This window comes from Bufo gargarizans, chromosome 4 (assembly GCF_014858855.1).
Source record: "Bufo gargarizans isolate SCDJY-AF-19 chromosome 4, ASM1485885v1, whole genome shotgun sequence".
Classification (NCBI taxonomy): domain Eukaryota; kingdom Metazoa; phylum Chordata; class Amphibia; order Anura; family Bufonidae; genus Bufo; species Bufo gargarizans.
In genome coordinates this window covers 457,219,990-457,240,977 of record NC_058083.1, presented here as the reverse complement: position 1 = coordinate 457,240,977, position 20,988 = coordinate 457,219,990, and the positions used below count along the sequence as shown (strand labels likewise).

The 20,988-nt window shown below is 43.2% G+C and overlaps 1 protein-coding gene across 4 annotated transcripts in view; it reads left to right on the top strand.

Moving 5' to 3' along the window:
• Positions 1-20,988, top strand: part of CCDC88A (coiled-coil domain containing 88A) — a 200,775-nt gene that overhangs the window by 101,794 nt on the left and 77,993 nt on the right. For all 4 annotated transcript variants that reach the window (XM_044289367.1, XM_044289368.1, XM_044289365.1 and 1 more), the window contains 6 exons: positions 1,485-1,625; positions 4,411-4,580; positions 11,239-11,320; positions 12,662-12,820; positions 14,860-15,006; positions 17,165-17,309. In XM_044289367.1, coding sequence (XP_044145302.1) covers positions 1,485-1,625; positions 4,411-4,580; positions 11,239-11,320; positions 12,662-12,820; positions 14,860-15,006; positions 17,165-17,309 — 844 coding nt within the window. The remainder of the gene's footprint in view (positions 1-1,484; positions 1,626-4,410; positions 4,581-11,238; positions 11,321-12,661; positions 12,821-14,859; positions 15,007-17,164; positions 17,310-20,988) is intronic.

Here is a 20,988-nt window from a genome sequence, read left to right as displayed (position 1 = left end):
CAGGCTGTAATTGACTGCAAAGGATTTGCAACCAAGTATTAAAAAGTGAAAGTTTGATTTATGATTATTATTCTGTCCCATTACTTTTGGTCCCTTAACAAGTGGGAGGCACATATGCAAACTGTTGTAATTCCTACACCGTTCACCTGATTTGGATGTAAATACCCTCAAATTAAGGCCTCATGCACACAAACGTTTGTTTCACTGTCCGTTCCGTTTTTTTTTTTTTTGCGGATAGGATGCAGACCATTCATTTCAATGGGTCTGCAGAAAATGCGGACAGCACGCCTTGCGCTATCCGCATCCATATGTCCGTTCCGTAGCCCCGCAAAAAATATATAACCTGTCCTATTCTTGTCCGTTTTAGGCATTGTTACAATGGATCCGCAAAAAAACGGATGGCATATGGATGTCATCCGTTTTTTTTAGCGTATCCGCAATTTTGCAGACTGCAAAACACATACGGTCGTGTGCATGTAGCCTAAAGCTGACAGGTAAAGCACATCTTGTTTGTTTCATTTCAAATCCATTGTGGTGGTGTATAGAGCCAGAAATGTTACAATTGTATTGATGTCCCAATATTTATGGACCTGACTGTACATAGTGCTGTATGGAAGTTCCGATTCTATGCTATAGGTACCTAAACTACTTATTTCACTGGGGGGGGGGGGGGGGGGAGTATATTCGAAAAATTAATTTTATGGCATTTACAATATGTTTTAATAAAGTACATGGAATAGTTTATCAAATATACTTTATATCTAATCGGAACAATTTAGCCTTCAAAATGTCAGATTTTGGGCTAATGCACCAAATATGGTGTCTATAGAATTGTGGACTGACTGTATGGCAGTACAGACTCCCCTGCGGCCTCACTGAGCGCCGTACAGGCAAGAGCCCCATAGCACAGCGCTGCTCCTGCCTGTACCAGAGCTGCTTTCCTAAAGCCTGGCATAGATGTGCTACAGGGGTCAGCAACCTTCGGCACTCCAGTTGTTGTGAAACTACAATTCCCAGCATGCTCTATTCATTACTATGGGTGTTCTGAGAAGAGCAGATCATGTTGGGAGTTGTAGTTTCACGACAGCTGGAGTGCCGGAGGTTGCTTACCCCGATCATGCATGTCTTTACCTTCCTAATGTCAGCACAGCGGGCACAGTAAGAGGAGCGATGTCTTATGTGAGCTTCTGCCCTGCCCCCGCTCTAATATCGGCATAGGCCATTTAACAGAGAGGTGCACGCGGGCATAAGACGTGGCTTCTCTGCTAAAGCCTGGCATAGCACACCTATGCCAGGCTTCAGGAGAGCCATGCTGGTACAGACAGGAGAGCGATGTGCTGTAGAGCTCCTGCCTGTACAGCGCTAAAAAGTATATTAGAAAATGTAATTTTATGACATTTACAATAAGTTTTAATAAAGTAAATCGAAAAGATTTAGGTACACTTTAAATTCATGATTTTTTTTTTTTTGTTTGTTTCCCAAAGGTTACCCATAATCAAGAGAATGTATTTGATCTGCAATTATTGGAGCCGGTTGATCTGTCCCCCGATGATCTGGAATCTCTATTGAAGAATACATTATTCCACTTAAAGAGGCTAGTAGATGAACGAGATGAACAATCCGAGGTGAGAATCAGCTGGGGGTTATTGTCTTGTTATACTATTATTCTGAAATTCATGAGATCAAAGTTATTTCCAGAGATCTGAACACAAACTGTATTGGATGTGTGTCTCGGGGTGTAGAATAAACCACCTATAATTTTATATATATATATATATATATATATATATATATATATATCTATATCTATCTCATTATCATCATCGCCACCACCACCAGTGGCATATGTGCCACGGAGGCAGACCACACGACTGGTATGGGGCCTGGGGGTAGTGGACATTGAACTGCTTCTCCTGTTCCGGACATAGATTCACAGCATTTTCCGGCAGCCACCACTAGGGGGAGCCACTATTTATAACCTCTATTGATTTCAATGATAACTGTATGAATTCCTGTGGTGGTGGCTGCAGGCAGACAGTTTTATCATATAATGTTTGAGGGGAAGAATGATATTCAGAACAGTATTGCTTTTTATTTTTAAGAGTATTTATGCCATTTGGTGAAATAATGGTGTTCGGAATAAGCACCACATTTATGAATCATCTGTTCCACATTTTTCGACAAGTCGGATAAAGTGGGTGAGGCAGAGGGTGACTTTTTTTTGTTACAATTTTTTTTCTTTTACTGTATTCCACTCCAACAATTAAAAAATGTGCATTCATCAGAAATCTGTACACGCTTTACTTACTCCATTGCCTGGGAGTATTTGATGCCCACATACTGTGAAATCAGGTGGGGCAGGGGCCCATACTAAGTTTTACTATGGGGCTCTATAAGATCTGTGTATGCCCCTGATCACCACTGCACACTATATTTTTATGCAATTTTTTTATTTATTTTTTTAAACAATGTAATATCCCATATAGCAATTATAGTCAATCTGTGGCTCTCCAGTTTTTTGTTTTTTTTTGTGTGTGCAAAACTACTACCCCCACCATGCTCTGCATCCTACAAGTCTATGGTGGAGAACTATTTAACTATTTAACTACGATCCAATGACATAGCAATAGGGGGTTGTCATATAACAGCTGTTAATCTGATTCACAGCTTGTGGAGCTTTCTCCCCTTCAGCTCCTTCAGTCGGGTGAATCACTGCATACCACTGTGTGGAGATGAGCTATTACTGGAGGTGCATACAACATTCTCAGTGGTATTGTAGTATGTGGTAAAGTAAACTGTATAGGACAGCGTGTTCAATAATGTACTGGTGGTTGTTGACTGTTACAAAGTGAATGTGGATCCACTGTGTTACTCATTAGATTTGACTTGAGCCTACTCCTAAGGATGTTCTGTAAATGGCCCCCTCTAAGTTTTCACCTTTTAACCCCTGCACTGGGATCTGGACTCTGGTGCAGGGGAACCACCAACCTGCTACCTCTTGGGGTAGTCTCTGTTCAGTAGACTGGTGACCCACAGAGAAGGGGGGGGGGGGGGTCAAAACTGTAGTCAGGGACAAGCTGAGGCCAGGGCTGGCAAAGTTCATGCAATCCAAAGTTATTCCAAGGGTCATGGCAGGTAGTTCATGGTCAGTACGGCGATAAGACAGAGGCAGTGAAAGGTCAAATCCGGAGATCAGGTGAAAGTCAGTACACGGGCAGACAAACAAGATAACAGGACACATCTGCGCAGGATACTAGACTACTAGAACTTATTCAGATGAGGCAAAAAGGTGAGCGCTTTGGTGGCTGTGCCTGAAAGGGAGACAGCGGTCGGCACTAACTGCTGGGGCAACACTGATATGTTATACAAGAGGCATAGGGGTGCAGAAGCAGCAGTTCCTAAGTAGACCTTGGTGCTTTTGAGGTTCAAAGATTCTTCTACCCTATAAGACCCAGTTGCAGATTTTGCACTGAGGGACAAGGGTTTCAAATTACAACTCTGTACAAGAGATCTTGCTAAAATCCCAGTCGACTTTAGACAACCAAAAGCACAAGTCAGGAGGTAGTTAAAGGGAACCTGTCATCAACGTTATGCTGATCTCACTGAGAGCAGCATAAAATAGTGACAGAAATGCTGATTTCAGCGGTGTGTCACTCATGAGCTAAAAGTAAGTGGTTGCTGAGAACCAGCATCATAATCATTGCAGCCCAGGCCTTAAAAAGAGTCAAATCTACCTGAGAAGAGTCCTGGTTATTTATAATCTCCTGCTGATCATTGGCAGTTCTCTCTTAGAGAGAAAGGGAGAAAACTCGGTATTAGACAGCCAGTCATCAGCAGGAGAGCAGGAATTCATGAATGACCAGGACTCTTCTCAGGTGGCCATGACTTTTCCAGGCCCAGTCTGCAATGATTGTGATGTTGGTTCTCGGCAACCACTTACTTATAACTTATAAATGACAAATCGCTGAAATCAACTCGCCTGTCTCTACTTTATTCTGCCGTTAGTATGGGTACCAGAAAGGTGATGACAGGTTCCCCTTAACTGCAATTTTTCTGGACATAAACCCAATCTTGACTCCACCTTCACCAGAAAACGTCAGCTTTCAGTTCGTTAACAATACTTTACTGTTGATAGTGTATCAGTTGTGGCACCCTGCGTATGGGTGCCAGGGGTCTGGGCCTAGCAACACTACTGATAGTATGATGTACAGAAAGAAACGCACCATTCAAAGGGATAAAATAAATTGATGGAGATTTATTAATGTGTGTATAGCCACCATGTAGGAAGGATGCCAGAGCCAGCAACAGCCTCGTCAATAAATTTGGCGCAGGCTAAAAATTGTTGCACAATCCTAGTGAATAGTGCAGATGAATCCATTTTTCAAGTCTTATTATCTCACTTGCTTCTAGACAATTATCGAGCTGACAGAAGAAAGGGACTCCCTTCACTTCACACCTCTGCAGCCATCAGCACATTCTCCCTGTGGATCCCCGAGCATGAGGAGGACGGAGAGCAGACAGCACCTATCAGTGGAGCTCGCAGAAGCCAAGGCGAAAATAAGGGGGCTGAGGCAGGAGCTGTGAGTATGCCCGGAGGTTGCAGTGGGGATTTTATTCATACATGTAGGGTCAACACTCGTACGGTGTTTGGGGAAACAGTAATATATATGATCTAGCACTTTTGGTAATCTAGAACCTTGGTGGTCCCAACCCCATCAATACCTATACACAGCAATTTACATATCAACATGAATATTAATGCTGGATTGGTCCGGACATGACAACAGGAACCCCATATTTCCCAAACTATTGGAGAAATGGGCTGCACTTGACTGGTCAGCCTTCATTATAGTGAATGGGCAGTATGGCTCCAAGGTGGATCTAAATTTTAGGTACTGAAAGATTCATCTTAGGGTACTTTCACACTTGCAGCAGAGGATTCTGGCAGGCAGTTCCGGCGACGGAACTGCCTGCCGGATCCGTCAAAACGTATGCAAACTGATGGCATTTGTCAGACAAATGCATTGAAATGCCAGATCCATCTCTCCACTGTCATCTGGAAAAACGGATCCGGCATTTTATTTATTTTTTTTCTCATTTTTTGCGGTCTGAGCATGCGCAGACCGCAATACTGGATCTGTTTTGCCGGAACACTCGGGGCCAGTGATGGCAAGTGTTTCGGAATTTTGGCCGGAGATAAAACCGCAGCATGCTGCGGTATTATCTCCGTCCTGAAAAGGCAAAAAGACTGAACTGAAGACATTCTGATGCATCCTGAACGGATTGCTCTCCATTCAGAATGCATTAGGATAAAACTGATCAGTTCTTTTCCGGTATAGAGCCCCTAGGACGGAACTCAGTGCCGGAAAAGAATAACGCTAGTGTGAAAGTAGCCTTATGTGTTTGAGTTGTGATTATCTCATGCACATGGCATGGAGACTATACGGGACCCCTTGTGCTGCTTTACATTGCTCTGATGGGTGCCATATGTGTGGTGCTAGTGCTTCTAGAGGTCTATCTATAGCAGGCATCCTCAAACTGCGGCCCTCCAGCTGTTGCAAAACTACAACTCCCAGCATGCCCGAACAGCCTACTGGTATCAGCCTACAGCAGGGCATGGTGGGAGTTATAGTTTTACAACAGCTGGAGGGCCGCAGTTTGAGGATGCCTGATCTATAGGTATCTTATGGAGCATGCCCCATTTTATTTATTTTTTATTTTTCCGGAATCAGTACAGAAAAATCCTCCATGTGAAATTGCAGGCGTACAGAAGGGCAGAAAAGATCCTGAGCACTTTGGTGGGAGCTCTGTTATAGCAGTGCACAAAGCTTAGGTGTATAGCACAAAATGTCCCTATATGCCCTCCAAGATTAACCCCACTAGTGCTGCTTCTTATTAAAAAGCCCTTATATATAGAAACGGACAGGGATGGCTGTGAAGAACTGAATAGTAGTAGGGCTAAGGCCCTTTTTCTTAGGCGCTCCTCGCCACCCTCCCTGCAAATTTTGCACACAGCTGCACTTGGGAAATTAGCCTGAAGATTGCAGTTATTATGTTGATTGACACTTAATAGATAGCCTAAACACTTAACGCCAATGTGCTCCTCGTAATTTGGTGCAGGCCTTCATAGTCTGGAGATAAAAACCTGTAATTAGACATGTAAACGAATGCTGGATTTTTCCTTTGCTTTGAAATCTCACCCTTTCTGGTCTGGGAGTTACTGCGCTCACCCTCGGTTTTCCAGTACTGCCGCTTTCTTCTTACGCCCTGAATGAGTTACATTCATGTAATCAGCCCCCCACTGTTATTCTGAGAAGGGAATATTAAATATAATGGCCTTGTTTGTTCTGTACAAGTCAGAAATGTATTCATTTTACCACACGCCTGCTCCAGTTGACCTTGATGAGCCCTGGATTTTGTTTTTCTTCTTTTGTTTTTATTATTTAGTTACATTGTGGCTGATTTCTTTTGTCTTCCGTAGCCACTGATACATTGTTCATCCCCCTATACAATGCAAAGCCAGGCTGAGAAAGGCAGATCCCTAATCCTGAAGCACGTATGGCTCCTACAGGCTCAAGTCCTTACTTCCTTAAAGGCTATGTAAACCTTTTGGGAGCAATTTTTATTTATTATTGCATTATACTTATTTTGACCTAAAATCACTTTTTCAATTGGTCTTTATTAACAATATGGAGTCCTTTTTTCTGTACAGAGCTGAGATGCTCTACTAGCTGCCTGTGGATTTTGTCATTTCCGTCATCTGAGGAGCAGAACAGCTTATCTCTGCTCTCTGACCTTATAAACATTAAATCATTAAAGCTCAGTCCTTACCTTACTGATAAGAATGTGGCTTAAATACATGTTTTTTGTTTTTTAGGCTATTTTCACAATAGCGTTTTTGCTGGATCTGGCAGGGTTCAGCAAAAAAAAACGCTTCCGTTACTGATAATACAACCATCTGCATCCGTTATGAACGGATCCGGTTGTATTATCTTTAACATAGCCAAGACGTCATGAACACCATTGAAAGTCAATGGGGGACGGATCGGTTTTCTATTGTGTCAGAGAAAACGTTTTGCTCCTCATTCCAGGACAGAAAGAAAACCGCAGCATGCTGCGGTTTGCTCTCCGGTATGAGAACTGAACGGAATACATTTTGGAGCACTCCGTTCTGTTCAGTTACGTTTTGTTCCCATTGACAATGAATGGGGACAAAACGGAAGCGTTTTTTCCGGTATTGAGATCAGTCATAGGGAAAATATGAACGCTAGTGTGAAAGTAGCCTTAGAGATGAGGCTTATTAGATGACCGGCACAAAGTGAAAGTACGGTACCAGTCAAACAGTTAGAAAAACTGTTAACCCTTTGTGACTGAACAGCTCAATATTTTTAATAAAGGCCAATTGAAAATGTGCTTTTTTAGCCAAAAATAGGTTAAATGCAGTCATTAAAAAAAATTGACTCCAAAGGTGTACATAACCTTTAAATCCTCATATTATATCCATGTCTTGTGGTGGCTGTAGGGTTAGGGTATATTTATACTGTTTGCCATGATTTTGTTTTTCATTTGTGACATTTTGTGAATCATGGCAAAAACTGTGACTGCAACATGTGATCCTACCCTTACATGATTAATTTAGGTGATTTCTGCCAATTTTACACACCGCATAGATATACACCAGAAGTAGATTAAAAGAGAATGAAAAATATAATGGAAGGATTTATACATCTTCTTGCTGTTGGAGCCGTTTTTGCCTCTGGCACAAAAATGGTTTTAAACTACGCCAGCAAAGTAGCTGGTGTAGTTTAAACCGTGCCGCCCGGCTGTTGGAACCAAGCGCCAAAGTTATGTAGAGGCCTGATAAAACATCTTTCCATTTTGCGGACAAGATTAGGCATTGTTACAATGGGTCCGCAAAAAAAAGAAAAAAAAGATGCAACACAGACGTCATCCGTATTTTGCAGATCCGCGTTTTGCGGACTGCAAAATACCAATCATGTGAATGCACGTTAACATAAAGAAGAGTTTTGCATGAAGAATTTGGCACTGTGCTTTGGTTAGGAAATTACATTTGTGAGGGGTCCACATAGATGGGGGATGCAGCGGAGACTTATGTAAGTTTATCTCTTGTCTACCAATTCTGCTGGCCCTCATAGAGTTAATCACTCATTTAAAGAAGAATCAGTGAAATCTGGTAAAATTTAGATCATAGAAAAAAATATTGTAATGCTAGAAAAGCTAGAGACGGCAATTACACTGCAGATGGAGCGCGCTGAATATTCATATGAGCGTCTCTGAAAAACAGCATAAAGCTCCAGCGCTGTCATCTGTGTGAATTAGGCCCAAAGAGCATTAACTGCTATGATGTTTGGTTGCTACTGGGCTTAATATTGAGAATATGTGAGAACTCTAATATAAAGCTGTATATTACAGACATTCCCGTGCTCCGTTCAGTGATAGACTGGCAATTAACACGTATGTGAACATTATTGTATACGCTTCTGTTTGCAGAGAATTTATCATTTATTACTGCTTATAAAATCTTCTTGGTTAGTGTCCCGAGGGGCCTGTGGTTGTCTGCCACGGCTTTCAGGAGGCATTGATTGCCAGAAATGATGCTGAGACAGCAACTGCTTACACAATACAAAGATTATGGCCGGCTAGATGACATTTCCTCTGGTACCATTTCCTTTTGATGCCGTTCGTACTCCTAATGATAAAACAGTATCAGCATTTTGGTCATTATAATATGTATGTTGTTTCAATTATAGAGTATTTGCCTTTTTTGTGTTTTTTACCCTATTCCAATCATAAGGATGCATCCACACGTTGAGGTCATGGAAATAAGAAGGCATTGCAGGAAATCAATGGCTACGTAGATTGTATGAGAAACCTTCCTGTTTGGTTTTCAATCAATTACGTTGCTTCTGATGTTCAGCATAGTCATCTGGTATAGACAGGTTATTCATCCTGTATACAGTAGTTTTATTTGCTTTACTAACCTTTCCACAGTATGGTCCAGTGTTAGCATCTAGAATCTGCTGGTACAATTGTGCCGCAATTTGGAGCAGCTAATGTTTTTACACGTTTTTGCACCAAAAATGCACCACAGTTCTTGCCTAAAATTATGCCTCAACGTAAGCCAACCAAAAGTTGGTATAGAGTCATAGAAAAGTGTCTATCCCAGAACCAGATTTATCATCCAGCCTGATCCCCTGTGATAAATCTGGTGCAGGTCTACACAGCCTGTTTACCATCTACGGGATTAGCAAATCTGGGCATTTATACTTTTCAATATCAGAAATTGGTTTATTTACTACTGAAACTTTTTGTATCCATTCCAGCTCCTACCTGTTCTCTGTTACAAATATAACTGGGATGTGGCAGTAAGAGATGGAGAACAGCATGGTTTATGCCCTGACAAACTTCCATCCCCCTACCCTGAGGATCTGACATCTGATAGACTGGTTGTAAGACCATATGTGCTAGACGTATTCGCCTATATGTTTTATATGTAATCCCTTTGGACTGAAAATCGTAGTAGACTAGGCTTTCTTGTTATATATGTTTGTCTAAGTCTATGGAACTTTGACATGAACATCTAGAGAACTTCCCAGCATATAAGTAGAGCATAGAGAGCATTTGAACAGAGCCTAAAGGTGGCCATACACATTAGATAAATGTTGACTGACCCTCTAATTTTGGCTAGACCTGGCAATTATTTCATGTACCGTATACTGGGGTGTCTCCCCCGGTAGCAGAAAGATGGACTGAGCATGTTGGATATCAGCATGCTCAATTCTTTGGTTCTCAAAGGTGATAAGCCACCACCATAGTTATCTGGTAGTGGCTTATTACCCTCTTCTTTTTGAACATATGTATAAGGAAGGGGAGGGGGGGGGGGGTTTAGAAGGAATATCTGTCGGCAATCGGCTTTCTAAGGGCTTGTTCACATTTGCGTTGGAGGCTCCATTCGGAGGACCTTTTTGTTCAACAAAAAGGATTCAGAACTGAAACTGAACGGACTCCATTGTAGTCAATGGAATCTGTTCAGGTCCATTCAGGTCAGTTATGCCGGAACTTTTAGTTTATTATGCCCAGACTTAGGGCTCATTCAGACAAATTGTGGATTCGCAAAACACAGATACCAGCATTTGGAATGCACACGGCCAGCCCTATGATAGAAATGCTTATTCTTGTCCGCAATTGTGGACAAGAGAAGGACATACTCTGTCTCTTTTGTGGGGCCGCGGAGTACAGATGCAGACAGTGCATGGTTTTGCTGTCTACATCTTTTGCAGCCCCATTGAAATGAATGGGTCTGCATTGATTTGCCTTGGAACTGTGCCCTGATACAGTTGGATGTGCTACAACTCCCATTATGCACTTTAGTTAAGAGAGACTTGTTGATTTTATACAATCGGCCTGGTTACTGACTCCAGCACCATCCGCCGGCCACAGCACATACACCTCCTGCCTTGCACCAGTACAACACTCATAACACCAAGGGCATTGCAAATACCATCAAGCAGGAACCCAACATAATGGTGTGTCCTGAGGAAAGAAAGGGTGCACCCTCCTATGACTGCCTTGGTCCTAGGGAGTATCTGCATGAAGATTGCCATTGTGAATAATTATTGCAGCCAGAGCCTTTACCACCTCCCATCCTCAGGGGCTTACGTCAGCAGCTTGGTGCGGGCGTGCAGCTGCGTGTGTCCTAAGAAGTGTGCCCACTTTCACTTTTCACCATTTCTAATAAATATGATCAGGGAAAAAAAAACTAAAAGCGGCCCCATGTTGTAGGTGGGTCTGAACTAACAGAAGGCAGAGCCAACACATGTAGGCCGGGACCACAGAAGTAGGCTGGGCTAGCAGTACTGTAGTGCAGCACAAAATACTGCCCCAGCTGAACTAAATACCACAGTGCAGCACAAAATGTTGGCACCCGTGCCACAGTATGAAACAGTATTATCATCCTGAGGATGGCAATACATTAGGATTTAGGGGGTCACCTGCGACCTCTGGCCAGGTGCATAAGTGCCTCATGCTCCTACGTTAATTAATGCTGAGAGCATCATATATTTATGTACCTGGCTGACGGCCACGAGGAGGCCTTGGTGGCCCTCTAGGCATGGGACCACTAGGAAATTTCCCTGTAGGGTCTATTGCCAGTCCACCCCTGAATATGATAAATGATAATGTGACTGTATAAATAAACTGATTGTTTTTTATTTAAAGGGAAGAAAAGACTGAACAGTTTCTGGATAGTAAACAAGAGGTCGCACAGCTGGAAGCTGAACTCAAAAGACTGCAGCAAGAGGTCAGAGACCTTGAGGGTTTGGTTCTATTTGTAACGTATTCATTGATATGATGAAAGCACAAGATATAATGGTGGAGACTATCAAACCCGTGTGCCCATGTGGTCAACAACCACTCAAAGCACAGATTTATTTTAATTTTTTTACATGTGGTTCCCTGAGTAAATAAAAATGTTTCAGGCTGGCATCTCCATTCATTTTCAGACAGCCTGATATACAGTTTACGACCTGCTCCTAGTCTCACACTTTTCTTATGTGGCATGTTCTTCCATGTATTGTATGCAGGAAGTGAGGTCTGTGCATCCAGGATGCTGCTGCCTTCACTAGCCCTCATTTACAGATTTCCTGTACTGATATCCCCATCTGTGGAACAGTGCATTGACTATTTGACTGTATCTAACTATGGGTTTTAAAATGAAGACAAAGGTTAAATAGTATTCATATAGAAAAAGAGTAATGTAGCAGGAAATACAAAAATCCTAAGATTTACCCCAAAAAGTTACCGGGCTCTTAATTAGAACGATCCTGTAGGGAGTTGTATCAAGAATATGCTACAGTGAAACATTTATACTTGATGTTATACTAGGGAACATTGTTGTTACAGGAGCAAGCTTGCCAAAAATGAGGCCTGCAACATCACACAGGAAATGGTTTACCTTAAAGGAGTTTATTGGGTTATGTAAAAAATAAAGTTTTAAAGTTTTTTTTTTTTTTTATGAAAACAGCCACCTTTCATATGTTCTGTTCAGGCATATGGACATCATAGAGTGGAAGCCCCCTTCCTTAGATCAGTCCCTAATAAGTAGATGCATGTTTGTTTCAGTAGCCAGGATGAAACAGATACAGCTTCTCCCAAAGATAGCAGTACATCTTCAGGGTTTAAAAGTAGTTGCCCCTTTATCGATCCACTGATAGTGGGCCCGCTTATATGTGAAAAGGCGTTCTCTTCTTGAGAGACTTTAAAGGGGTTTTCTGAAGTTTGCAAGTTTGTTAGGGAATAACTAACTGATTGAGGATCCAGTTCTCCCCATCTGATGTACTTGGCTATCTCTGGCAGTCCCAAAGAGAATGAATGGAGCCATGGGGCACATCTGTGGATAGGGGATAACTTGAAACTTGGCACAAAATCCAGGGGAAGGATGATCCCTATTATTCTATTAATCAGCCTCTATTATTTTTGGTTGAATGAGATGGAGTTCTCTCCTCCATAAAGAGCATTTTTTATTTTGGCATTCAGCAATAACTAACTATATCCCTCTTTCATATAATGACGCAAATATCACGCACCATTGATTGGCCAGACAGAAAATGTATAAATATCTTTTTGTATCTCCCTTCTACAGAACATAAAACTTCTGACTGACGCTAGATCTGCTCGACTGTATAGAGATGAGCTGGATGCACTCAGGGAAAAGGCGATCCGAGTTGACAAGCTTGAAAGCGAAGTGAGCCGATACAAAGAGCGATTGCATGACATTGAGTTTTACAAGGCCAGGGTAGAGGTAAGTGCATTAGAAATGAAATCCAGCCCTGAATCCATTTTGTTAAAGGGAATCTGTCACCATGAAATTCACTGTTAAAGGGCCAATAAAACCTCAAAAATGAGAAACAAAAGTATAACAAGCAAAGTAAAGTTTGCCTACAACTCTTTCTGCATGGACATCTTCAAACTGCTACAGAAATGCTGCAGTCAGAGAAAGGCCTCAATCCCTCAGCCCCTCTACCTAAGCTGAAAACCAGTTGTTATCTCTCCCTGTGAACGAGCATGACCTACCAGTCAAAACTGGAAGTTCGGGAAAGGGGCGAGGCTTAATGCCAATTCACTTCAATGGACAAAGCACTGTGAAAGAGGTGAAAACTTATTGGACACAGATTTACACGGGCAAGGAACGAGCAATTGAACGAATGTTCGTTGCCGATAATTGGCTTGATCATCTTCGGGTTAAGGCCTCTTACACAACAATGAATCACGTGGTCCTATTTTTCCATGGACTGTGGGTCCATGGTGACACCACAGAAGCATACTCTATTTCCCTCATGCACATTATATATAATCTATGGGTCTGTGAAAACCACAGACAGAACCTGGGTGCCATCTGTGTTTGGTCCATGGTTTTCACTGAATATTGGTAGCAGATGCACTGGCAGTGTCCGTGGAATATGGATAATATGCAGAGGGCAAAAAAATGGACACAAGTGCTAGTTTGCATATACTGTATATATTCTGAAAAGCTTCGCTGTATGCCAGGCAGGTCGCAATGTTAAATGTTTAAGTATATTTGTTTAGTTAATTAAATGGCTGCTTCCGTGTAATCAGTTTAGGATAAGTGATCATTGGCAAGGCAGATCTGGCAATATATTTTTAGCGATAACACAATAAAGAGTTGTCTCCCCAAAGGTGGCTATTCACCCCAGACAGTAGTTCGGCTGTCTGCTTTTGGAAGCAAGATTCAGTGATCCTCTAACCCAGTGTTGGCGAACCTATGGCGCATGCCAGAGGGGGCACTTAGAGCCTTCTCTGTGGAAAAAGTCTCTAAGGCATACCAGTACGATGCTGCTGCCTGAAACAACCAATATAAAGCTCCTTACAGAAAAGAGCTTTGTTATTGGTCGATTTGAGCGGGCTGCCGGAGCATTCGGTGCACAGCTTGCAAGATGTGGAGGGGGAAGCTCCTGCAGTGGTGAATGATCTTCACCCAGAGGCGCCTGGCAGGGTAAGTGGCCTTGCTGGGCAGTGGTGTCCAGATGTTTCAGTGGGCTTTAGAGCAGGGATGTCAAACTCGTGGCCCTCCAGCTGTTGCAAAACTACAACTCCCATCATGCCTGGGCATACTACAGCTATCAGGGAATGATGGGAGTTGTAGTTTTGCAACATCTGGAGGGCCATGAGTTTGACATCCATGCTTTAGAGGCTTTCCCAGTTCTGAGACCCCCACCGATCTCTATAACAAGCAGTCTGAAGCGCTAAGCAGAGCGGTGCTTTTCCTCACTGCTGAGCGCCGTAGTGAAGACAGTCTCAATATAAAGTCTATGGGACGTCTTCACCCTCCTGCTCGGCAGTGAGGAGAAGCAGCGCTCTGCTGAGTGCTTCAGACTGCTTGTTATAGAGATCAGCAGAGGTCTAAGGGCTGGGACCCCTGCTATCAACACTTTTGACATGCATATCAACAGTGTCAAAAAAGTGTAGTATATGTATGTTGGACAGGGGGCCTGCCTGGGGGTACTGAGCCCCTGGGGGGGCTCTGGATTGAATGCAGTCAGGTTACTGTAGCTAAATGATAAATATACATGGGAGATATACTATATAGGACTGTAGTATTCAGCTTAAATGGCCGTGTTGGCACTTTGCGATGAATAAGTGGGTTTTGGGTTGCAGTTTGGGCACTCTGTCTCTAAAAGGTTCGCCATCAGCCATCACTGCTCTAGCCTCTGTGATGGCTTCATTACTAAAACAGTTGCCTTTGTGAGAAAACTCTTTTTTTACTAGATTTTTGCAATACTGTCATCCAGAAAAAAGCAATAACAATTGTGAACATTTTAGGAATTAAAAGAAGACAATCAAGTACTTCTGGAAACAAAGAACATGTTGGAAGACCAACTAGAAGGAGCTCGTTCCCGCTCAGATAAACTACATGAGATGGAGAAAGAGAATATACAGATGAAAGCTAGGTTCCATGATTTGGAGATGGTAAGATGCTTTTTACTTATGGATCCATTTGTAGCTTTTGATAAATATCATACATTTCCCATAATCTGTATTTATTTCAAATGTATACCATAAGGGCCATTCCGATGCATTTATTACCAAATATGTAGCTAAGGCTGACTTGTCAGCCTGTATTTGTGGGAGGGGCGAAGGGCCTTTTAAATTTGGCGGCATGCTCCCCCAGCTGCACGCACGTCTTGTAGTGCCCCTCCCACCCTCCTCTTTTCTCTTATATCTCACTAGGGTGTGCCCCCTTATAGGCCTAGCCTCGTTCATGGCTAAGGGCACTCCACCAGCCATCCAGTTCAGGTCAGTAATCGATAGTCAGGACAGGCTAGTCTTCGCCACTTGTCACCGTACAGGTTCCTCTTCCCGTAGCCTCGACCACAAATAAATGCAGCTCTTAAAGGACCAGTACATGTGCATTCAAATTAACGGTAGGATATCTAGGATAATAGAGGTGTCCTAACAAATTACAATCATTACACAGGAAAAAGAGAAAGGACCCTTAAAATCATAAGGGTCCGTCTATCTCATCGGCAAGCACATGTGATGTATCTATTTTCTTTACCCCATTATTTTTGCGCAGTCAGCCTTACTATCAACATTATTATCTTGTGATTATCAGTATCCATTGGGAGTTTATTTTTCTTTTCTCTGGGCCTTACCTAATTTTTACCAACCCACTGAAGAACCCACCTGGGGAAAACGCGTTGAGGTGATACCAAGTAAAGGTCTAATTGTTTAGGGTCTTACAGGGCTTAATAGGATAGGTAGGTGGACGGGGAGACACCACCATTAGGGGTTTTCTCTGGGCAGAGGGCAGACTAGGGTCTTCGCAGGGAAAGTTTTTCCTGCAACACCCCTCCTCACTTCACAATTACCTCCCCTATACCCCTGGGCCTTTTTTGTATTATACATGTTGTATACATCTTTTTGTAGTTAGTGTGATTATCACTAGTGATTTTGTACCTACTTTACCATTGGGGTTCCTCATCCATGGGTCCTTAATGGTGACCTATATCTGCGGGTCTTATTTTAAGTAATATAAATAAACTTATGATTTTAAGGGTCCTTTTTCTTTTACCAGTACATGTGCACTTAATTTACACCAGCCAATGGCTGGCCACTTTGGGGTACTTTAGGCACCTTCATGAGTGCCTGAGCAATAGGTTCCTAACCTGGGAGAATTCTGCTAACGTGTGCTGTATTCTATTATCTGCCTGTGTTTGTACAGACCCCGGCCTGTTTACTGTATTCTGACTCTATACTGCCTGACCTGACATGTTCCTGATCTCTGTAGTCACCATTTTCTGCCTGCCCTGACCTCAGACTGTTTGCCATATTACAAATTCCTGCCCTTGGCAAAAAAGAAATATGTCTTCCAAGCCCCCTGGGGTTGTCTTTGATGCAGCTTCTCTGCCCACCTCTGAATGGTCACATCTGATACTTTTTTACCTTGCTGTTTTGTATTTGGTTTAGAGAGATCATTCTGCCCTTAGATTAATTTTCTGCTGCATATTGTTAAGGGCGTCATGACATCTATACATGGATAGCATTTACAAGCTTGATCACATGCTATGTTCATTTTGACTATATGTGGTAAGTAATGTGTCTCCTTGACACTTTTAGATATTTTTGATACTCCTTTTTGGAACAATAGTTTTTTATGGAACATTTTATTTAGCAGATTTGAAATATCTGTAGTTTCTACTGACTTGCAAGTTTTGTATTATTAGGGATGATGTATTCCTTGGCTGCCCAACTGTTTAGCCTCATGCTACTTCATGCCAAGACTTTGTCAGTTTTGTATAAGTGATTTATTCCATTCTGCACTATGGCTAGCTGTGTAACAGTGGTTAGCTGTGTTGCCTTGTACTCTAAAACATACGGATAGGTTAATTCGGAATTTACATTGTGAGCTCCAGTGGGGACAGGGGCTAATGTGAGTGCCAACAACCTCAGCTTTCCCAAATATGTATGCACTATATAAATTAATGAAATAAACTGTTGTATGTTGTATTTGTAGTTCATATGCCATAATAGGATATGTGGACTGGATATTTTAGCCATAATAACTGTCTATCATATAGTATTTCCTTTAGTTTTTCAAGTGTATATCTGTTGCCTATGTTCTTAGGAGCGTGACTTGGACAGGAAGAAGGTTGAGGAGCTAATGGAGGAAAACATGTCTTTGGAAATGGCTCAGAAGCAAAGCATGGATGAATCCCTACATCTTGGCTGGGAACTGGAGCAGCTATCCAAAACCAGTGATCTTCCAGAAAGTAAGAGGCTGGCCTATTTATATTTCTATTATAGCATTTATTAGAATTTTCCAGCTGCTTCTTCTGACATATAGTGATATTTGTAGAGATATTTAAGATGTTTGGTTGAATCCTAAGCAGACAAGTGACACAGATGAGACAATATAAAGGGATGTACTACACAAATTACTGTTATGGTGGCTTGTCAATATTGACAAGTAGGGGCATGACAATTTGCCTTTTCTATCCAGGCAAAGACAAAATATGACAGGACTGTGCGTTTTACAATTTTAGAAAATCTTATTGGTACCAGTATTCTACAAATTCTGATTTGATCTATGTTGTGCCATTCCTTTATTATTCCTGATAGAAGTTATGAACTTCTAGGAGTTTGCAGTGAAGGTCCAGATGGGTGTCATCAGTTAAGGGTGTGTCTCTGCACAGTCTGACATTATCCAATCAGTACTTCCAGTGTCACGCAGTGCAGGGACACATTCCCAACTAGTAACACCCATCTGAACCTTCATTGCAAACTGCTAGTAATTTTTTCTTAATTTCTAGTAGGAATAAAAAAGTAATGGCACGTCATAGTCATAAGAATAGATGCTACAGAATTATCATTACACGGAGGATGCTAATAGTTACTAAACCGACATGACAGGAGAGGTGATAATAAACACCATATTTTTGAATACTATGTATGTGGCAGAAATAGTACAGAAAATCTTTTTAGAATTTTTTTTATCCGGTTCTCAGCTACTTTAGAAACCACACTGACAGACTATACTATCCCACTGGACTCATTCTTATTTCTAGTGAATAAAATACTATGAATTAATTGTTCAGCTGTCAGTAATTTCTGCAGGGGAATATTCAGATACTCTAGCTCTAAATGACTGATAAGATATTGATAATACAAGGCACACACACTTAAAGAAAACCTGTCAAGAGATCCATGTTGCCCAAACCACTAGCAGCTGTGACGTTTCAGAAAATACATAGGGGGTCATTTACTTATCTGAAATACGCCTAAATTAGGCGTATTTTAGCTGCAGATGGCGGCGCAACAGCTAGTTATCTGCGACTTTTCCTCACTCATGCCAGGTCTAAAATTGTGTAGCAAAAAATCCCAGCGAACGCTCTTAGTCTTCAAAACATCTCTTTCTTTATTACATCAATGCAGACACATATTGAGGATGCGTATCGGCTCGTCCAGCCTTCATCAGGTCTAAAATTGTGGACGTGGCGTGGGCAGAGAAGGGGAAGGGCTGGCAGGCCTGTCTCATTCACCATTTTCTACACCTGGTTTAGGCATAGAAAATGGTCTAAATGTAAGACGGCTCTGAAGCCGTCTTACATTTAGAACTGGCACTGCATGCACCGAAGTTATGGAGAGGCCTTTATTAAGACCGGTGTCTAAAATGCCAGTCTAAATAAATGTGCCCCATAGTTTGCAGAAGAACCAGGTATGGGGAGAACAGTCACATTGGTAGGTCTCTGCCAGCTGCTCCCCTCCTGGGAGTTAGATTTCTTCAAATAGGAAGAGACATATCAATTAGGACAAGCTGGGTGGGAAGAAGCTCGTTAGACAGACCCATGTGACTCTTCTCCTCGTTCCCTTGTTATTAAACTATCTCTTTTATCTGAAATACATCAGCAGTTCCGAGTGAAACATTGCTTCCTGTAATAAGGGACTCTAATGGAATTTCTTGCTGCCCAATTGCTTCAGGTGGCATGGATCTCCTGACATATTGCCTTTAGGCCTCATGCACACGACCGTTGTGTGCATCCGTGGCCGTTGTGCCGTTTTCCGTTTTTTTTCGCGGACCCATTGACTTTCAATGGGTCCGTGGAAAAATCGGAAAATGCACCGTTTTGCAGCCGAGGCCGTGATCCGTGTATCCTGTCCGTCAAAAAAATATGACCTGTCCTATTTTTTTGACGGACAACGGTTCACGGACCCATTCAAGTCAATGGGTCCGTGAAAGAACACGGATGCACACAAGATTGGCATCCGTGTCCGTGATCCGTGGCCGTAGGTTGCTTTCATACAGACGGATCCGAAGATCCGTCTGCATAAAAGCTTTTTCTGATCTAAGTTTTCACTTCGTGAAAACTCATTTCCGACAGTATATTATAACACAGAAGCGTTCCCATGGTGATGGGGACGCTTCTAGTTAGAATACACTGCAAACTTTGTACAAGACTGCCCCCTGCTGCCTGGCAGCACCCGATCTCTTACAGGGGGATATGATAGCACAATTAACCCCTTCAGGTGCGGCACCTAAAGGGGTTAATTGTACTATCATATTCCCCTGTAAGAGATCAGGGCTGCCAGGCAGCAGGGGGCAGACCCCCCCCCAGTTTGAATATCGTTGGTGGCACAGTGTGCCCCCACCATCGCCCCCCTCCCCTCCCTATTGTATTAAATCGTTGGTGGCACAGTGTGCCAACCACCATCGGCCCCCCTCCCTCCCTCTATTGTATTAAATCGTTGGTGGCACAGTGTGCCAACCACCATCGGCCCCCCTCCCTCCCTCTATTGTATTAAATCGTTGGTGGCACAGTGTGCCAACCACAATCGCCCCCCTCCCTCTATAGCAGTAACATTGGTGGCAGTGTGCGGTCTCAACAGTAGAAGATTCATACTTACCTGCTTGCTGCTGCGATGTCTGTGAACGGCCGGGAGCTCCTCCTACTGGTAAGTGACAGTTCTTTAGCAATGCGCCGCACAGACCTTTCACTTACCAGTAGGAGGAGCTCCCGGCCGGACACAGACATCGCAGCAGCAAGCAGGTAAGTATGAATCTTCTACTGTTGAGACCGCACACTGCCACCAATGTTACTGCTATAGAGGGAGGGGGGGGGCGATGGTGGTTGGCACACTGTGCCACCAACGATTTAATACAATAGAGGGAGGGAGGGGGGCCGATGGTGGTTGGCACACTGTGCCACCAGCGATTTAATACAATAGAGGGAGGGAGGGGGGGCCGATGGTGGTTGGCACACTGTGCCACCAACGATTTAATACAATAGAGGGAGGGAGGGGGGCCGATGGTGGTTGGCACACTGTGCCACCAACGATTTAATACAATAGAGGGAGGGAGGGGGGGGCGATGGTGGTTGGCACACTGTGCCACCAACGATTTAATACAATAGAGGGAGGGAGGGGGGCCGATGGTGGTTGGCACACTGTGCCACCAGCGATTTAATACAATAGAGGGAGGGAGGGGGGGGCGATGGTGGTTGGCACACTGTGCCACCAACGATTTAATACAATAGAGGGAGGGAGGGGGGCCGATGGTGGTTGGCACACTGTGCCACCAACGATTTAATACAATAGAGGGAGGGAGGGGGGGCGATGGTGGTTGGCACACTGTGCCACCAACGATTTAATACAATAGAGGGAGGGAGGGGGGCCGATGGTGGTTGGCACACTGTGCCACCAGCGATTTAATACAATAGAGGGAGGGAGGGGGGGCCGATGGTGGTTGGCACACTGTGCCACCAACGATTTAATACAATAGAGGGAGGGAGGGGGGCCGATGGTGGTTGGCACACTGTGCCACCAACGATTTAATACAATAGAGGGAGGGAGGGGGGGGCGATGGTGGGGGCACACTGTGCCACCAACGATATTCAAACTGGGGAGGGGGGGGGCTGCCCCCTGCTGCCTGGCAGCCCTGATCTCTTACAGGGG